At 53.1% G+C, this 16710-nt stretch overlaps 1 protein-coding gene across 1 annotated transcript; it reads right to left on the bottom strand.

The window, feature by feature from the left end:
- Positions 1–5923: 5923 nt before the first annotated feature.
- On the bottom strand, positions 5924–16255 carry SPARC (secreted protein acidic and cysteine rich). Its single transcript, XM_065690606.1, has 10 exons — positions 16133–16255; positions 10199–10268; positions 9969–10019; positions 9723–9807; positions 9214–9335; positions 8853–8973; positions 8554–8687; positions 8252–8400; positions 7437–7585; positions 5924–7246 (listed from the first exon to the last, which is right to left on the bottom strand). The coding sequence occupies exons 2-10, from the start codon at positions 10253–10255 to the stop codon at positions 7218–7220; spliced, it is 897 nt and encodes a 298-aa protein (XP_065546678.1). The 5' UTR covers positions 10256–10268; positions 16133–16255; the 3' UTR covers positions 5924–7217.
- Positions 16256–16710: the final 455 nt, after the last annotated feature.

Here is a 16710-nt window from a genome sequence, read left to right as displayed (position 1 = left end):
GGCACATCTCTGGTGATTTAGATCTGGAGATACAGAAGAGGTTGGGCTGGCTTGCGGAAACCCCATCACAGAGAGGCAGAAAATCCCTCCCAGCATTTCCTGGGAAGCCTTGTGGGAAATGGCTGGGAAAGAGGCAGCAGAGGTGGGTGTCCAGCCCCACAGAGCCTGGGGCAAGGGAGCTCTCCTGCCCTATGCAGAGGGTCGTGTGGGGCAGCAGCCTCCCTGAGCCTCCTGCAGTTGCCTGTGTGATGGAATGGAGGCAGGGAGAGGGTGTGCAGAAATGGGCATGGGTGTTGTTGGCAGCAGGGTTTGAAGAGCTGACTCCCACACAGAGGCACTCACAGGGTGGCTGTTTGGGTTAACAAACCCCGATCCTGTGCCCTATGGGGCTGATGTGGAGCTGGGAAGAGTCACAACTGCCTGGGCTCAGCTTTGCTCTGGTGTAACCATAGCTGAGGTAGAAGGGGATGAGCTGAGCCCAGGGAGAACCAAGACAGAACACAGAACAAGGAAGGAGAGGAAGCTTGCCAGATAACCCAAGAAACCCTGTTTGTGTGCATGTTAAGTGTGGCACAGAAAGGGAAAATCTTTGCTCTCCCACCTGGCAGAGGAGATATTTACAGAGAAGCAACCACAGGGATGCCAAGCCAGGTTCATTCACTCTTTTTCCAGATCCTTTGGCACCCGTGTAGAAGGACCCTTCTGCAGTAGGGGTCTTGCCTCATCCCCACCTCATTCCTTCTGCCCCTGTGCCTGCCAGGCATAACTGATCCCTCTCTTCCTCCTCCCTGGATCCACTCACGAGCCTTCCCCAGGAAGCCAGGCCTCTCCCAGCTTTGGCAGCCCAGGGCTGGCCTTTCCCCAGCAATTCAACCATTCCTCCTCTCCCGAGCAGAACGTGCCCCAACACCTTTGTCTTGAACCGAATTGTGTTCAAGAGCCTGGGTTTGCCCACACATGTTAAAGGTACAGCTGGAGGCGAAGAGCAGGCAAAGCCAGCCACAGTTCCAGCATGGAGGAAAAGAGGAGCTATCAGCAGAGCCCAGAGATTGGTGCTTGCACACAGTGATGGCTGTGAAAAGGGGACTGGCTGCTGGGGCAGCAATGCATACCCTGGTTTCCCATCATCTCCTTATCTAACATTCAGCTTTCCAAGCCAGGGTTGAGCTTCCCTGGGTGATGAACCATCCGGATGAGGAGGGCTTTTTGTTACCATGGCACTGCAGCTGCATGGTGGTGATGGGGGTCTGGAAGGAGCTGGAGAAGGGATGGGTGCAGTAGCGTGGGAGCTGAGCATGGCTGTGCTTTGGGGGCTGCCGAGGCTGCTTGGCACTCATTGGCATGCTCCTCCCTTGAGGGCTTGCTCATGTGGGCAGCAGCATGGGCAGGGGGTTGCAGGTGTGAGCGGGATGTGGAGCATTTTCACCCTTGCCAGTTCTTAGGTAGAGGCAGCCAAGGAGAGGAGCACGGTGGTCTCCTTCCCCTTCCCTTTTGCTCTTTGATATAGAGAGGGAATGTTATCTTCATTCTCCTTCCAGTCTGTCCAGTGTGCCAGGATCTCCAGGGGAAGCGAGTTTCCATGGCCGGGGGTTGAAGTCTGCCAGCACTGGCTTGAGAGCATCTGTATGCACAGGCCTTGTGTTATGGTTAATATGTGAGGAATATGGGCATCTGTCTCTGAGGAGTGAACCAGAGCCCTCCAGATTTCCTCTCTGATTATTATAGCATGTTTCTTCCTGCCACAGGTAGTTCATCAGGTGCCAGGCTAAGGAGAAGGATGCAAACAAGACATGTTAAGTAAAATACTCCAGCATCCAACCTGGATGAGCAAGCTGTAAAGGAAAATGAAATTATTCCTGTGGAGCAGGATAAAGGCTCACCAAACAGACTGCATGTGGGCAGTACTCAGAATAGGGAACGGCTCTTTGAAGGGCATGAAAACCTGCACCAGAGCTAAAACCTGGAGCTTGTTCCTAAGTGGTGAAGGAATCATCTGATGGTAGATAAGGATTTCATTAGGGACACCGTGACCAAGGGGAAACAACAGGAATCCTGCAGGATGCATCCTGCTGCTCAAGCCCAAGCAGACAGGGCATGACTGCAGATGTGGTTAGTGCAGAAGAGTAGGAGGACATGGGTCAGACCAAAGGTGTGCCTTGACTCATTTCTGCACTCAACAGCAGATGCTTCAGGGAGAGGGAGTATCGGAAACACGTGGTGATATTTGCCCCAGATATTAACACAGCTTCCAGACAGTGTTGAGCATGGACACTTCTGAGACAAAGCAGTTTTTCTGGGCACATTGGCGTTGGTGGAGAAAGAGCATTTGGATTCCAATAGACCCCTCATTTCACGGGAGGGAAATGCACCACATGGCTGGTCAGCACTGGATGCTCATTTGAGGAGTCCTGTGTTGCTTTTACTCTCCTCCTGGCTATGGAATGCTCTATGAGCCCCAGCCACTGGGGGTTGTCCTATAAGGCATGGCTATGGTGCCGTTGCAGCCCTGGGCAGGCCACAGACAGCTGCCATCATGCTGTGGTCAGGCCCTGCTTTGTGCATGGGGAATTTCAGCCCTGTATCTGACAGCAGTGAAGTCTCAAACTCGGGTGGTAAAGGTGATCAGTGAGGTGTTTAGACAAGAAATAACAAGAGACTTGCATAGTCTTTTGGGTCCAACTGAAGCAGTGATCAAAAGGATTATGAAATTAAGAAAAATGTAGGGAACGCACATAAAAATGTATCCTGGGGCGAGATATTTCCCAAGAATCACAGAAACTGATTCTGTGATTCTTAGGAGCACAACACTGAAGCTGACAAAAAGTGGGCTTAATTGGGAAATGGCCACAGTTTGTGTGCTAGGCCATGAAATAGAAATCAATGTAATTTCCCTGTGGCCAGTGCAGAAACTCAGATAGTCCCCAACACAAATAATTACCTACTGTGCAATTACCTTGGCATGAGAGCATCTGGGAGGCAGACTGAGCCTTGTTTGAGTTCAGCATCATTGTGCAGTAGTGCTTGTCTGTATGTGTGTGTCCTCGTTCTGTCTTAAGCCTACCTGAAGGAATGTGATGTCTTTGCAGTTTTATGCCCCATTGAATCAAGTTAAAACTAGCCAGTAGGCTAAAAAAATAGAGGTAATGGTACTGAGGCAGGCAGGCAGATCAACAAAAGACAAAGCATCACAGAAGCCATGTGTTCTTTAGACTAAAAAGCGTTGTGTGCTTTGGGAAGGCTTGGAGGTGGTTTGGGCTCCTTTGGCTGGGATGGCTGAGCGGGGTGGGGATGTAGCCGCTAAAGGGAGCAGGGCTGCATTTATCTCGCTGCTGCCGAGATGCTCCGCTGCGAAGGGCAGAGCCCTGGGCTGGGCGATGCGCCCGTGTGAGCGGGACCCTCCTCCGGCCCCTGCCCCAGCACGGCAGATACAGACCCCAGCTCCCATCCCGGTACTCCCGTTCAATCCCATTCCGCTCCATCCCGGCAGCGCCGGGCTCCGTCCCTTGCCCTGCCGCTCCCCCCGCCGGCCGCGCCGCGCCGCTGCTGCCGCGCCGGGATGCAGGAGGAGGATGTGTGTGAAGGGTTTCTGCCTCCCTCCTGCTCCTCCTCCAGGCAGGGAGCTGCATCCCCTCAATTCTTTTCCCCTGGCGTTGTCTCTCCACCGGAGGCTGGGTTTGCTTTGAGTGACTGTGCGATACCTAAGCTGGTTTGAGCCAAAAGAAGGCTCTGCAGTGGATACGGGCAGTTCAGGAGCTGCTCCGCGAGTTGGAGCAGGGCAGACGGGTGGAGGTGGTGGCGCTGCCAAGGCCTGGACCCACGCTCGAACAGGTCGTGATGAGTTCCCCCATCAGCAGCAAGTCTGGGTGTGCTTGAACTGCTGTGGGATACATAAGCCCTAGGAAAAGAAGCTCTACCAACCCCACGACTGTGGGCCAGCTGAATGTGTGTCAAAGCCTTCAGTTACATGGCTCAATCTTTGCAGAACAAGGCTCAGGACTACGCGAAATACCAGCCTTCACATGGGTTTAACACTGTGGGTTTCCCATGGCACCATTAGCTAGAGCAGAAACATCTCTAGGTGCAGCTACGCCTTGCAGACAGTGAGCCTTGGAGTCCAGGTTGTCTTTAGGCGTATGACTGGAGTAATCAGTGATCCTAGAGTGTCACCTTTTTGCATCCCCTGCATAAATATTTAAGCCAGAAACCTTAATACAGCATTTATGCCATAATTTGTTTCTTTTGTAAAAGTCAGGGTCAGGAAAACAGACAGGAAAATACTAATCCCTACACAAATCTTTGTCCTTCCCATCTTTTCTCTCTTGGATGCAGGGCAATGCTCAGTGAGCTGCTGCCTTGTGCTGTCCTGAGTAACTACAGCAAAATTAACCACGTCTGTCTGCACATGTACTGTAGCACTCGGGTCAGGTTGTGCTTGTGTCGGGCTGGTTTTGGACCCCAATCTCTGTTATTTTTCTCTCTGGTTTTCAAGTTTGCAAACTGTGTCCTCAGTCAGCACTAACCACAAGGAGAATTTCCACTTGGAAAGTACAGGCGCTGTGCAGGCAGTGGAAAGCTCGATTTCAGCTGTTAACAGGGAAAGGCTGTTCTGTTCCACCCTTGCTGACCGTCTAGGTCTGAAAGCTTAAAAAGGCCAGCTTATTCCTCAAGTCCTGACGTAACCCCATGTATGGCATTAGCCCCAAGGCAGTGAAATTCCAGCAACTTGAGACTTCAGGCTGTGACCTTTGAAGGGTTAAGGAAGGCCCAGCTGCAACCTCCTGAGCTCACTTTGATGCTCAGGATGAGCATGATGAGTTAAAGCCAGGATAGCTGCACCTGTAGTAGCACTGAGTTGGGGGTCCTTTGGGCTCTGCCAGGCTGTTGGACATGAGCATCATCCCCTGGGATGGGACATGGACATAGAGATGGATCCCATTGCCTTCCTGAGCCATGATAACTGGCTCTCCTGGTGGAGCCTGCTCTGGTTTAGAGCCGATTCCTGCCCAAGAGGGGAAGGCAGAGGGGAGGAGGGCTGCAGAGCCTTCCCTTGCTGTCCGGCAGTGCTGGCGGGGAGGGCTGGAGCTGGCAGGAATGCGGCTGTGTCTTGGCCCAGGAGCATGAGTGGGAGTTTCTGGCTGAGAGGGAGCGACTGGAAAGCAGGTTCACAGAGGGCAGCCGATCTCCTTCAGTCCTGCCTGCCTTCCTGTGCTTTTCCTGCCCAAATTCCCCCTCTCCGCCTTCCAAGGTGGCATCCGCTGCATCTCCAATGAGAAACCCCTCTCTGGTTAATGGCTCCTCTGGGAAGCAGTGTGGCTGCATGGAATGACCCCTGGGGTTCAAGGCAGGGGGGGAAACCTTTGTTTGGCCTCTCTGGGCATCAGCTTTCCCACTGGGTTCAAACAGCTTTGGCACAGCAGCGGCACAGTGACCATCCCCAGTGGGACCTGCTCAGGGCTCTGCGGCCAGGAGAGACCATGAGCAGGACCTGACCTACAGCTCTGCCTGGAGCACAGCACATCCAGCCAGGGGCTGTTAGCAGGGGACCTCACAGCTTAACCAGAGCCTTGCAATGTGGGTATCTTTAGCCCATGCAAGTGGTGGTGTTTATTTTCCTACTGTTGTGCCTTTTCACCTTTTCCAGGGATTTTATTGCTCATTAAAGCAAGGGCCTTAGATCCATGTGAGTGTCTGTGCTCGCTGCTGCAGCGACCCTGTCTGCCTCCATCTGCCTATGCATTACTCATCTGATATACCCCAAGGAACCCATTTACAGTGAGGTGATGGGCTGTGACTGGCAGGAGCACCTCATCTCACCCTGACTGACTCTTCCCTGTGGGTAGGATAGTTCTATCAAACTTGAACACATGCACAAGGTTGGTGATGCATGTGCAATCCCCCTTGTTGGGATGAGACAAAACAGAGGAACATTGCAAGCTCATTTATTGTCAGTGTTTCAAATCAGTATTTTTTATTACAGAGGCTCATCAGGTTGCTCACACTGTGGCAGGAATTTAATAATATAAGGCACAGGGAACATTCAGAGGTAAAAAAAGGAGTTCTCAGCCTGCGAGACATAACCATCCCTTCGCTCCTGTCAGGACACTCTCTATAAAGCAAAATCCAAATACCTCAATATCTTCCCCCTTTCCTCCCACCCATCCCTTAAACCCCGAAATCCACAACAGGAAAAATAAATCACAGCCTTTCCCTCGAGCACGTGGCAAGCACAACTCTCTCTATGCAGAAATGTCCCTTCCAAGACTGACACAGCTTCCCTGGGACAGCAGGGCTGGAATTTAAGCACAACCAAGGCAGAGGTGGGAAGTGCTCAGGGGCACTGTGATTTGGGGAGAGCCCAGAGCTTTATCTCAGCAACAGCAAGGTCAGCCCCACGCACACCAGGGGAACAGGCGGCTGCACCCGCTCGCCCTTTGCAGCACAGGAAACACAACAGCAGTATGGTCATCGAGTAATGGTAAAGCACATAGCACTTTCAAACCTTTATTGGTGGAGGGTATTTTACAGGGTGGGATGCATTTCATCTTATTGGTTCTAAATTTTGTGCGCTTTCCTATCCATTTGATTAGCCCTTCTTTTTGTGCCCAATGATTGTTCAATTCAAGCCCTGGGAATGGGGGGGGGGGGGGGGGGGAAGGGGGAAAACAAAATCCTACTGCTCTGTATCTTTCTCATCCCTCTCCATCCCCCTACCACGAGCTGGGTGACCACAGTGTCACCCACAGCTGCTCTGCTCGAAAAGCCCAATCCTTCTACATCCTCTGCCTTCCCTTGCTCTGCCTTCCCTTGCTGGTGGTCAATATCGGGCTGTGAATCAGCTGAGAGGTCTTTGCGTCTAATGTGGACGTGTCCAAGAACGTGCTGTTAGTAAGATGTTAAGAGAAGTCGATCTGAGAGCGGATACTGAGACAGAGAGGATATTTAGGACAGGAACAGGGTCAGTCAATGGTAAAGACACGTCAGAGAGAAAGAGCTGGTGGAAGCTTGTGGAAACAGCCGAGTGAGTAATCTAGTGGTAATAGATTAGGCTATGAATGAGGGCTGTTATTTCTCTTAGCACCATTCCTACGTATGTTTAGGTCTATATTAGCACCTTGTTCCCAGGGAAAAACAAAACAAAACAAAAGCGGTTTAAAAACCAAAGGAAGTGGGAAGGTTAAAATGAGACAAAGTTGGCAGCAGAGAAGGAAGCTGGGGGTTTAGATCACAAGATCCTTGTCAATGTCCTCTGTGGAAGGAAAAGAGAGACAAGGTTAGGAGGTGGATACTGACAAAGTCCCATTGCTGGGATCCCTGCTCCCTGCTCTCCACTGCTTTTCCCTCCCCAGGACCAGCTGTAATTCATTGCTTTGTGTGGGCTTTTGGGGGTGCTTTTCCATGTCCTTTCCATCCCCATTCCTTCCCAGTTCAGTACTTACGCTCCTTAATGCCGAAGCAGCTGGCCCACTCCTCCAGGGCAATGTACTTGTCGTTGTCCAGGTCGCAAGCCTCGAAGAAGCGAGTGGTGCAGTGCTCCATGGGGATGAGGGGAGCACGGAGAGGGGCAAGCTCGGTGTGGGACAGGTACCTGCAAGGTGACCGCATGGTCAGTGCATTGCCTGCCAGCACCAGCTGCCCTCCCAATAGGAATGGAGATGCTCTGGCATGTGCAGGGGCCAGCACAGGGCAAGATGCTGGTCCCAGATCTCTGCCTGGTTTGACCACTGTCCCAGGGCCCTCCCAGTATCAGCCACTGGGTGTCATGAAGGTCAAGGACTGGTGTTTGCTTTTGCAACCCACTGTGCTAGTCACAAAACAGCCAGCAGCTGATGGTCCCCCCTCACCTCTACCCCTTGGATCTGGGTGCGTGATCACTCTCATGCCCATCTCCAGCTTCCAGCTATGCCAACAGCTGCTCTTTCAGCTGCTGAAGTTATCCCAGGGCCTTTGGACTAAGATATTTTAGGGAACTATCACAGGACAGTAAATCTGAGAAGGCAGAAACTCCACACCCAAAGGAGATGGGAGCAGCTGGGGCAGGGGGAGGCCTCTCTTTCTGCAGAAATGAAGGTAAAACTGCCTCTACTCCAGCCTGGTTTGCCCCAGCCCCTACTCCATGCGTTATGCCTTTGCCTGTGCCTCTGCAACAATCCAGCTAGTGTCACATCTCCACCTTGCCTCGACCCCTTCTGCCACCAAATCACCCTGGTCCTTAGGCAGGAAAGGGTCCCCATCCTGCTCTGCTGGCACTCACCCATCAATGGGGTGCTGGTCCAGCTGCCCGAACTGCCAGTGCACGGGGAAGATGTACATGTTGTAGTTCTTCTCGAAGTCACGGGCCAGCAGCTCCACGGTGTGGTCTCCAGCCTCCAGGCGCTTCTCATTCTCGTGGATCTTCTTTACCTATCATAGGAGAGGCCAGGGAGACCTTGTCAGAAGGGGAATGGGGTGCAAGGGGAACCTTAGGAGGTGCCCCCAGCTCATTCTGATGGGTTCCCATGTGTGCTGGGCTCCATTGGTGGGGTGAGCTCCCAGGTTCCCTCCCCAGTCCCTCACCTTAAGCTTCTGCTTCTCGGTCAGCAGGTTGTTGTCCTCATCGCGCTCGTACAGGGTGATCAGCACGTTCTTGAGCCAGTCCCGCATGCGCAGGGGGAACTCGGTCAGCTCTGTGTCCAGGCAGGCAGGGATGACTGGAAACCATACGGGATGCTCAGTGCAGTGTCTGGACATGCAGCCCCAGGGCCCTCCCACCTCATCCCTGAGCCTACCTGGACCTTTGCTCTCCCTCAGCCCATGGGCAAGAGGGCTGTGCTCAGGTTAGGGGTCCCCTTGTCTAAGGGAATGGCTCCACTTACATTTGCAAGGCCCAATGTAGTCCAGGTGCAGTTTGTGTCCCTTCTTGGTTCCCTCCAAGGTGCACTTGGTGGCAAAGAAATGGCAGGAGGAGTCATAGGTCTTGTTGTCAGTGCCACAGACCTGCACAGGATGGGGAGATGCTGTGTGAGAGGCAGCAAAGCCCAGCCTTGCTGGGGAGTCAGCAGGGACAGCCTCCAGATGAGATGTTTAACTTATTTCCTGGGGTGAGCAATGGCTCTTGGTCACCACTGACTCAGGTCAGATGGGTACCTGTCACCCTGACTTGTCTCCCCCATCTGTGGGGATGTCCCATGTAGGGTCTTTCCCTGCTCTGGTCCATCAAGCAGCTTCTGTCCTCACCTTCTCGAAGACACCAGCGGTGGCTGGGCAGCTGGAGGGGTCCTGGCACACACACATGGGTGAGTTGTTGTCATCCACCTCGCACACCTTGCCATGCTTGCAGTGGTGGTTCTGGCAGGGATCTGCGAGAGGGCAGGGAGCAAAGTCAGAGCCTGCCCCATCACCTCCCATGAGCTGCCCAGGGTACCTCAGCACAGAGGGAAGACAGAAACTTCACCAGGGAGAGCCCTGAGCATCTCTTCTTGCACTGGGAAGGTGTGAAGGTTTCCAGAAGTCCTTGTTAGCCCTTGGGTTAACCATGGGCTCCCTTCTGTAGTCACACAACACAATAGCAATGCTGCAGAGAATACCTCTCTTGCTTTAAATGTGCATCTAGGTTGGCATTGTCCTTGCGCTTTACCCTTCCCAAAGAAGTTCCTTACTGTTAGGGGTGGCTGAAGCTCCCCCACTCTTCCCCAGGGAAGGGACAATGTCTTTGCCTGCTGGAGGGCAGGGGAAGAGCAACTTACTCTCTGCGACAATCTCCTCTACATCCTCTGTGGGTTCCTCAAACTCTCCCACCTCCACCTGGACGGGGTTGGCCCCCACAGGCTCCTGCAAAAGAGGTCATTGTTTCTGCTGGGAGTGCACAAAGAGCTCAGTACCAGATCCTAGGGGCAGAGCATCCCCCCCATTGCCCCTGCTCCCTCACGCTGTGGAGATGCTCTCCCCAGAGCGGTGGGTGGGATGGGATGAGGAGGAGCAGAGTCACCTACCTCTGTGGTGGGATCTTCAATGACCTCTGTCTCATCGGGCAGAGCCTCCTGCTGTAGGGGAAAGGGGCCATGAGATGGAGTCTGGGTGGGGGGGGATGACCCACTGGGTTTCCTCTCCCCCTATTGCCCTCCATCCCTCAGGATTTTATTCCTTATAGAAGAAAATCCCCATCAAATACATCAGATGGACAACCGTGACAGCAAGAGGCTCCTTTGTCCCTTCTACTTACCGGAGCTGCCAGGGCTTTGCCTGCCAGGCAGAGAAGGAAAAAGATCCAGGCCCTCATCTTTCAGCAGACCCTGAATAAAGGAGAGGAAAAGGAGGGATGAGGAAGGAGGCCACTATGTGCCGCTGGGCTGCAGGCCGAGCTCACGGCTGGCAGTCAGGCACTTAGAAAAGGGTGTTCTCTCGTTTCTGCCTCATCTGTTCAATATTACAGACCCACATGCTGGCTTTTCTAGCCAAAACCTTAAGCTAAATCATGTTTCCAACACAAATTCTTTTGATTTTGCAAAATGGGACCGCAGGGGTTTAGATTTCTGTTGCTTTCCTGGATGCCTTTACAAAAATTGCAGTCAAAATGGCAGTTCCCCTTTTCCTCACAGGAAAGGAGCCAAGTTTTGTGGACCCAACCCTCAATTTTTAATGTTAAAAGGCCCCGATATGAGCCCCAGGTACAAGCAATGAAACTCTACCATTTCGTTTGTCAATCAGATGAAACATGAAAGTGGAGGAAGGAAAGAGATAGCAAAGAGTCAGTGAGATGAGGCACTTGAGAATTCCTTTATAAATCCCCTTCCCACATGGGATTCCCCAAGACATTTGTAGGGGTATCAGGGACCAGTCTCCCTTCCCCAGCACCCCCAGATGCTGGGGTTTTTACTATACTTTTTCCTTTCCTACTCAGACCTGAGGGTCCCCCAGCTGGGTTTGAGAGATCCAGGATGCTTTGGGGTTGTGTCCTGCTGCAATATGCCCCATCCCTGGCAGTGTTCAAGGCCAGGTTGGACTGGGTTTAGAGCAAGCTGCTCTACTGGAAGGTGTCCCTGCCCATGGCAGGGGTTGGAACTGGATAAGCTTTAAGGTCCCTTCCAACCCAAACCAGTCTGGGATGCTGTGATTTGAGCTCGAGGAGGGTGATCCCTCTGCACCCTCCTAATCTAGGCTGTTGCAGGGACTGTGTAGGATGAAAGACCCAGACAGCCCAGCTAACACTGGCTGCAATACAAGCCAAAAGGAGAATGCAGCTGGTGAAATCACCCTGTCCTTGTCCCCCTCCCAGTTCCTGTTTGGCAGGATTGAGCCCCTCTATGTGAGTGCAGAGAGGAGCTCAGATGGCAGCTTAATATGCCAGCGGCATCGGCTCCTGACAGCTAGGGCTGCCCTCTCCCTTCCGCCCGCCGGGAGAGCCAAACACCCCTGGTTTGTCTCCTGACAGCGAGGGCACTTGTCCCCATGCCAAGGCTGCTTCCGCTGCCTCCCTTCCGCTCGCCCTCCTCCTCTCCACCTGCGTGGCTGGATGTGGTTCTGGGCAACCTGGTCTAGTTGAAGGTGTCCTTGCTCATTGCAGGGGGTTGGACTGGACGAGCTTTGAAGGTCCCTTCCAAACCAGACCATTCTATGGTAAGGTGTCATCTTCTCTCTCACTGAGCATGGATGGATATCTGATTTGTCAGTGAATCCTTTTCCATCCTCCCCATGCACAGCAGCTCTCTGCGTATAAAACCATGCCAATGCTGTGCTGCCAGGGCACCAGCCAGGCTGAGCTCTGCTTCCTAATTTAGCAAGGTTTGGCCACACAGAGGCTGAAATCTCCTCCCAACCTCAGTGCCTCACCCTGCCCCGGCAGGCTGCCCATGCAAAGTGGGTATCAGGGCACAGAGGGCAGTTTCCCAAGGGATGCTGGAACTGTTGGGAATAGCTGCTGCAGTGGGATGGAAAACCTGCGGGGAGAGGGGCTGCAGCTGAGCAGCTCCCTCCTCTCCCACTTGGTACATGCTGTCCCTTCCCCTTGCCTTTATTTACTCTGGAGGCTGCTGAGAGCTCTTCCAGCATTTGACAGGAGAGATCACTGGTTCTTCACTTCGGGAGGGGTGGTTTGTGGTGGGGAGGTGGAAAAGTACCAGTGAACCTGGCCATCTCCTCCTTTGCTGCCATCTCCTGGCTTACAAAGGCTTCTCTTGGGCTTCTCCCAAGGGGTTTGTTTGCTTTGGAAGATGCTCTGCGGTTCAGTGATGCTTTTTGGGCAGAAACATGGCAGTGCCCAGCGTTGAGGAGATGTACATGTGGAAGCTGGCTTTAAGAAGGACCCAACTCCAGACCAAGGCCATTCCAGATCATTTCCTCAGGCCCCCCCAGAACCTTTGAATTTCAAAGTCTGGGCATGCTGTAGGTTGGGGTCAGGGAATTACATACTTGCTAGGAGCCAGCAGACAGTAGGAGCTGCCAGTGTTGTGTTTGGAGGAAGAAGGAGCACGAAAGAGTCTGAGCAAACACGCTCTGCAGAGCTGTCTCGCACCAGAGATGGGAAAACAAGTTTGTTTGAAAAACAACATCCTTCTGGAGGCAGAGCCCGTGCACAGAGCACATTGCAGCGTCTGTGAGCCCCTGGCTCTTCTGCAAAGGCATGGGCATTCCTCAGTGTCTGGTGGCCAAAGTCCTGAAATAACAGCTCAGGAGCCCTGTGCACAGAGCTGTGCTGCAGAAGAACCTGGCCCATGGTGCCAGTCTGTGTATAGACCTACTGTGATCCTGCTGCCCAGGAGGATGCTCTCTGGAGCTGGCAGCTGGGCCATACCATGAGCTCAGCATCCAGCCCCCAGCCAGAGCAGCTTGAGGGGTATTCCAGTGAGATTTGAGCAAGCTGGGACTTACACCCTTCTGTATCGCAAAGGAATCAACAGAATCCAGCACTTTGTAAGATGCTGGAAACCAGGATGATGCAGGGACAGAGAGGGATGTTGAATATAAAAAAGAGAAGCCTCCGAGGTCACCTCAGGCCTGCCCTCCTGACTGCTGATGAGGGAGAGGAGAGCCTGGCACCCATGGCCTGCAGCCTTTCTAATGCTTGATCTCACATGCATCCTAAGTGGGGACTTCAGCTCATAGTCACTGTGTAAATGGGGTCCTGTGGCTCCCATAAACCCCTCTCTAGTTAGAAAGTTCACCTTTCTAGCAGGGTCCAGGCTGTCCCTCAGTGCTGGCTGCTCATTGCACTTTGCAGACATGTCCCTAACAAGAGAGCCGCAGGGAACAGGGAGCTCTGAGGCTGATCCTCAGCACCTCCATAAGTTCAAAGCAGGCTAATCTGGCAAGCTGTTTACCACCCTCACCCCAATCCTGTAGCAACATCATAGGTTTCTCCTGTTGGAGAAAACACCCCGGAGTGGTGCATGGAGGAGTTTGTGCACTGGGTTCTATGAGTCCCTCTTTTCTCCTCCCACCTATCCTGGGGCCTTTTGTGGTCTGGAGGAGAACAAGGACCAGGGGTGCAGCCTCTGGAGGAGGCTCTGTGGGTGGTGGAGCATGGCCCATGTGGCACTGGCCATGGCCAGGGTTGCATAAGCCCTTTGGGATGCCACGTTTGCGTGGGGAGGAGTCTCTGCCTGGCCACTTTGACAGCTCCTCCCCGAGGCCACTGGGATAACCTCAGATGCCTCCATGTTCCAAGAGAAGGGCCCTGCTACTACATCCCATCACCAGCAGTGAGAAGCAGGCATAGGTAAAAACCCCTCCTTATGTCTCACCTCCCCACCAGCACCCAGCCTGGCCATGCAGGAGGCAGCCAGGCTGAGCAGCAGGGTTCCCCTGCACCCACCCTCCATCTGCTCATTGCTCTTCCAAGGCTCTGCAGGGTCTGACATGCCCCAGCACCTCCAGCTGAATGTAAAGGTAGCACCAGCCTATGAGAAAGCTTCCGCTACAAACCCCACAATGGGCTGTAGCTTTCAAGGTGTGGATGGGGGACCAAGAGACTAGGCAAGGGCTGAAATTCAATTTGAAGTCAGAGTTGTTTGTGTGAGTCCCCATAAAGCTCCCTGTTGAACAGGTCCCTGTGTGTCAGGGTGTGCTGCTGGGGGTGCTGGCTCACCCACTGGGACCCAGAGGAGCAGGGCAGGAGCAGAGGACAGAAACCAGCCTGGCTGCTACTCAGTGCCCTGGCATGCAGCATGCAGGCTCAGAAAGCCAGGCTAAGTTTAGATGGGAGTAAAACTCCCTTTAACTCATGCACACACTTACACACTCTGAGTAAAACACAGGGGAAAATAATCTACGTACCACGTCCGTCCACGCAGAGTCACTAGAGACACATCTACACCACAACACTGTTAACCCATTCCCCTTGCAAATGGTTGAGCAGCTCTGTGCTTATAAATGCTCTAGAACTTACAGGGTTATTTTTATAAGGGCAAGAGCTCATACACCACTGGTGTTATGTGCTGGCTTGATGCTGTCACAGTTTGTCCTGCTGGCAAATTGCATCCATAGTGGAAAACAATCACATTAGTACCAAGAAAAGAGCATGGATGGGACCTGGGCTGCAAGCAGAGGTGCACCAGTGAGCCCTTTGCACACCTCAGTAGGGAAAACAGGTGACAGAGCATTTTCCTGTCCTGACTGAGCTCTTTTGCTTGGTCTGGATGCGGGGCAGTGCCGAAAGCAGCCGGGATACTTCTGTGCCAGTGCAAGCGGTCCCCCTGGCTCCCGGGGGACACAGCGAGCTGGTCTCACACAGCTCCACAAAGCAGGGAGAGAAGAAACTGTTCACTGAATATCTCCGAAACGCAAACCCTCTTCAAAGCATTCCCTGCGCTCTCCCAGCGATAGCAGCCCCGACATCCCTCCGACCAGAGGACCCAGAAAGGGTTTCCATGGGAGCCGACATTCCTCTGGGGCTGAGTCATGGAAGAGCAGAGTTGTGGAAGGAGGGGCTTGAAAAGAAAAAAAACCCTGAAGAGTTTATTTCTCCTCTTCCCCCTCCCGACACCGCCCGCATCCCTGCTCCTGCCTATGTGGCAGACAATGGCTTGGCTTTAGCTGCTGTGCAGGGCGCAACAGCCTTTTATGTCCACTTCAGACTCGCCCGTTCAAGCCTAACAAACGGCTGTGATTTACTTTTGCCGCTTTGCAGAGGTTTGGGGCCGTTTGAAATTGGTGGTGACTGAGGGTTCAGATCGCTGGCAACCCTCCCGGTGCCCCCAGACAGCTGACTTTGGGTTTGGGTGCGAATTTAGCCCCCGTCCTGTGAAGTTTCCTTCTCTGGGCTGAATGCAGCAGAGGAGGGACACAAAGAGCAGAGTTAGCCTGCCACGCATGTCACTGGACGGCAAGGACAGCAGCTGCCTTTAAAGGCAACAAGCTTTTAACTCCTTCTGCGTGTACCTAAAATCGTGCCTGACTGAGCCCAAGTTCTTAAAACCTAAAAAGAAATCCCAAGAGAGCTTTGTTCCTCCTCTCCTGCAGCCTCCATCTCTCTAACAGGCGATCAGCTGGAGTTAAACAAACCAGGGAAGCAGGACTTGAAAGGGTTTCAAAGTCTGCTTGGAACAAAAAGTTGAGTGTCTTTTTTTGGGGTGTTTTTTTAGGAGAAACAAGAGCGGCTGCACTGAAAAGAATAAAAATGCTGAGATGAAGTCGAAAGCTCTTTTGTTCTACCCCTCGATAACTCCGGAGAGTAAAACTTCACCTGCCAATGTACCTCTGGACTGGTCTGTAACTAGATCTGATTTGCTCTGCAGGTCAGTTTGATGTGCACAGATATTGGTCTTGCACACCTTGCTAAGGAAATACCCCACAGCTGAGAACCCAGAGGGGAAAAAGAGAGAAAAGAGAAAAACCTTAGGGAAGGTTAAACCTTTACAAATGCCATCCAAGTGCTAAAGCTAGTAACCTGGCAGCGAAATACAGCAACAGCCTCAGTTTAGGAGTGGAGATGCTGCAAAGAGGAGAAAGAGAAAAGGGCAGGAGGGGTCTCTGAATACAGCGCTTGGGGTGGGGAGCATCCACATCCCCATCCCAAGTAACGCGCTGCCGAGTCCCGGGTGCAACCCATGGGCTGGGACAGCAGCTCCCGGAGCAGGGACCCCCATGAGAGGGGTGATCAGGACCCCTATGCTGGGAGAAAGAGCACAGCAAAGGCCAACGCGGAGCTCTCGGGCCATACCTCGCAGTCCGGCAGCAGGGCTGAGGGAACTTCAGGCGCTTGGATGGGCTGGAGGAGTCTGCAGGTTTTAGAAGGAGGCAGGAGGAAGCCAAAGGGTGGGCTGGGTTTCCTGCTGCCTCTCCTCCTCCTCCTCCTCCTCGCTATCTTTTCAAACGGGGCTCTTCCTCTCCCTCTCTCCCCAGTGGGCAGTCCCACCCAGGGCTGAGGCACAGCTTGGGTCCTAGGAGTAGACCAGAGAAATCAAGCAGGGCTGGAGATCAAGGGGGTCTCTTGCGGCACCCCCCGGCACAACCTTCTGCACAGAGTCATTGTCACAGCAGCTCCCTGCACTGCTGCAATGAGTTTGTCAGTTCTCTGGCTCTCCTGGATTAAGAGCACGGTGGGAGAAAGGAGGAATACCATCTCTGCTTGGTCTGTGCACCTCCTGGCACCTTAGCCTACTGCAGTTAACATGTTAACTGCTGTCATTTCACAACAGTGTAGTTCAGTCCCGGAGCTGGTGTTTCCTGTCCTCAGGGGGGTGCAGAGAAAGGCAGAAGATTTCTTGTTCTTCCATCTTTTGTCTTAACACTGCTGCC

Source organism: Lathamus discolor, chromosome 10 (assembly GCF_037157495.1).
Source record: "Lathamus discolor isolate bLatDis1 chromosome 10, bLatDis1.hap1, whole genome shotgun sequence".
In the NCBI taxonomy this organism is placed as follows: Eukaryota; Metazoa; Chordata; class Aves; order Psittaciformes; family Psittacidae; genus Lathamus; species Lathamus discolor.
The sequence above is the reverse complement of the archived record's forward strand: the minus strand, read 5'-3'. Positions and strand labels throughout refer to the sequence as shown.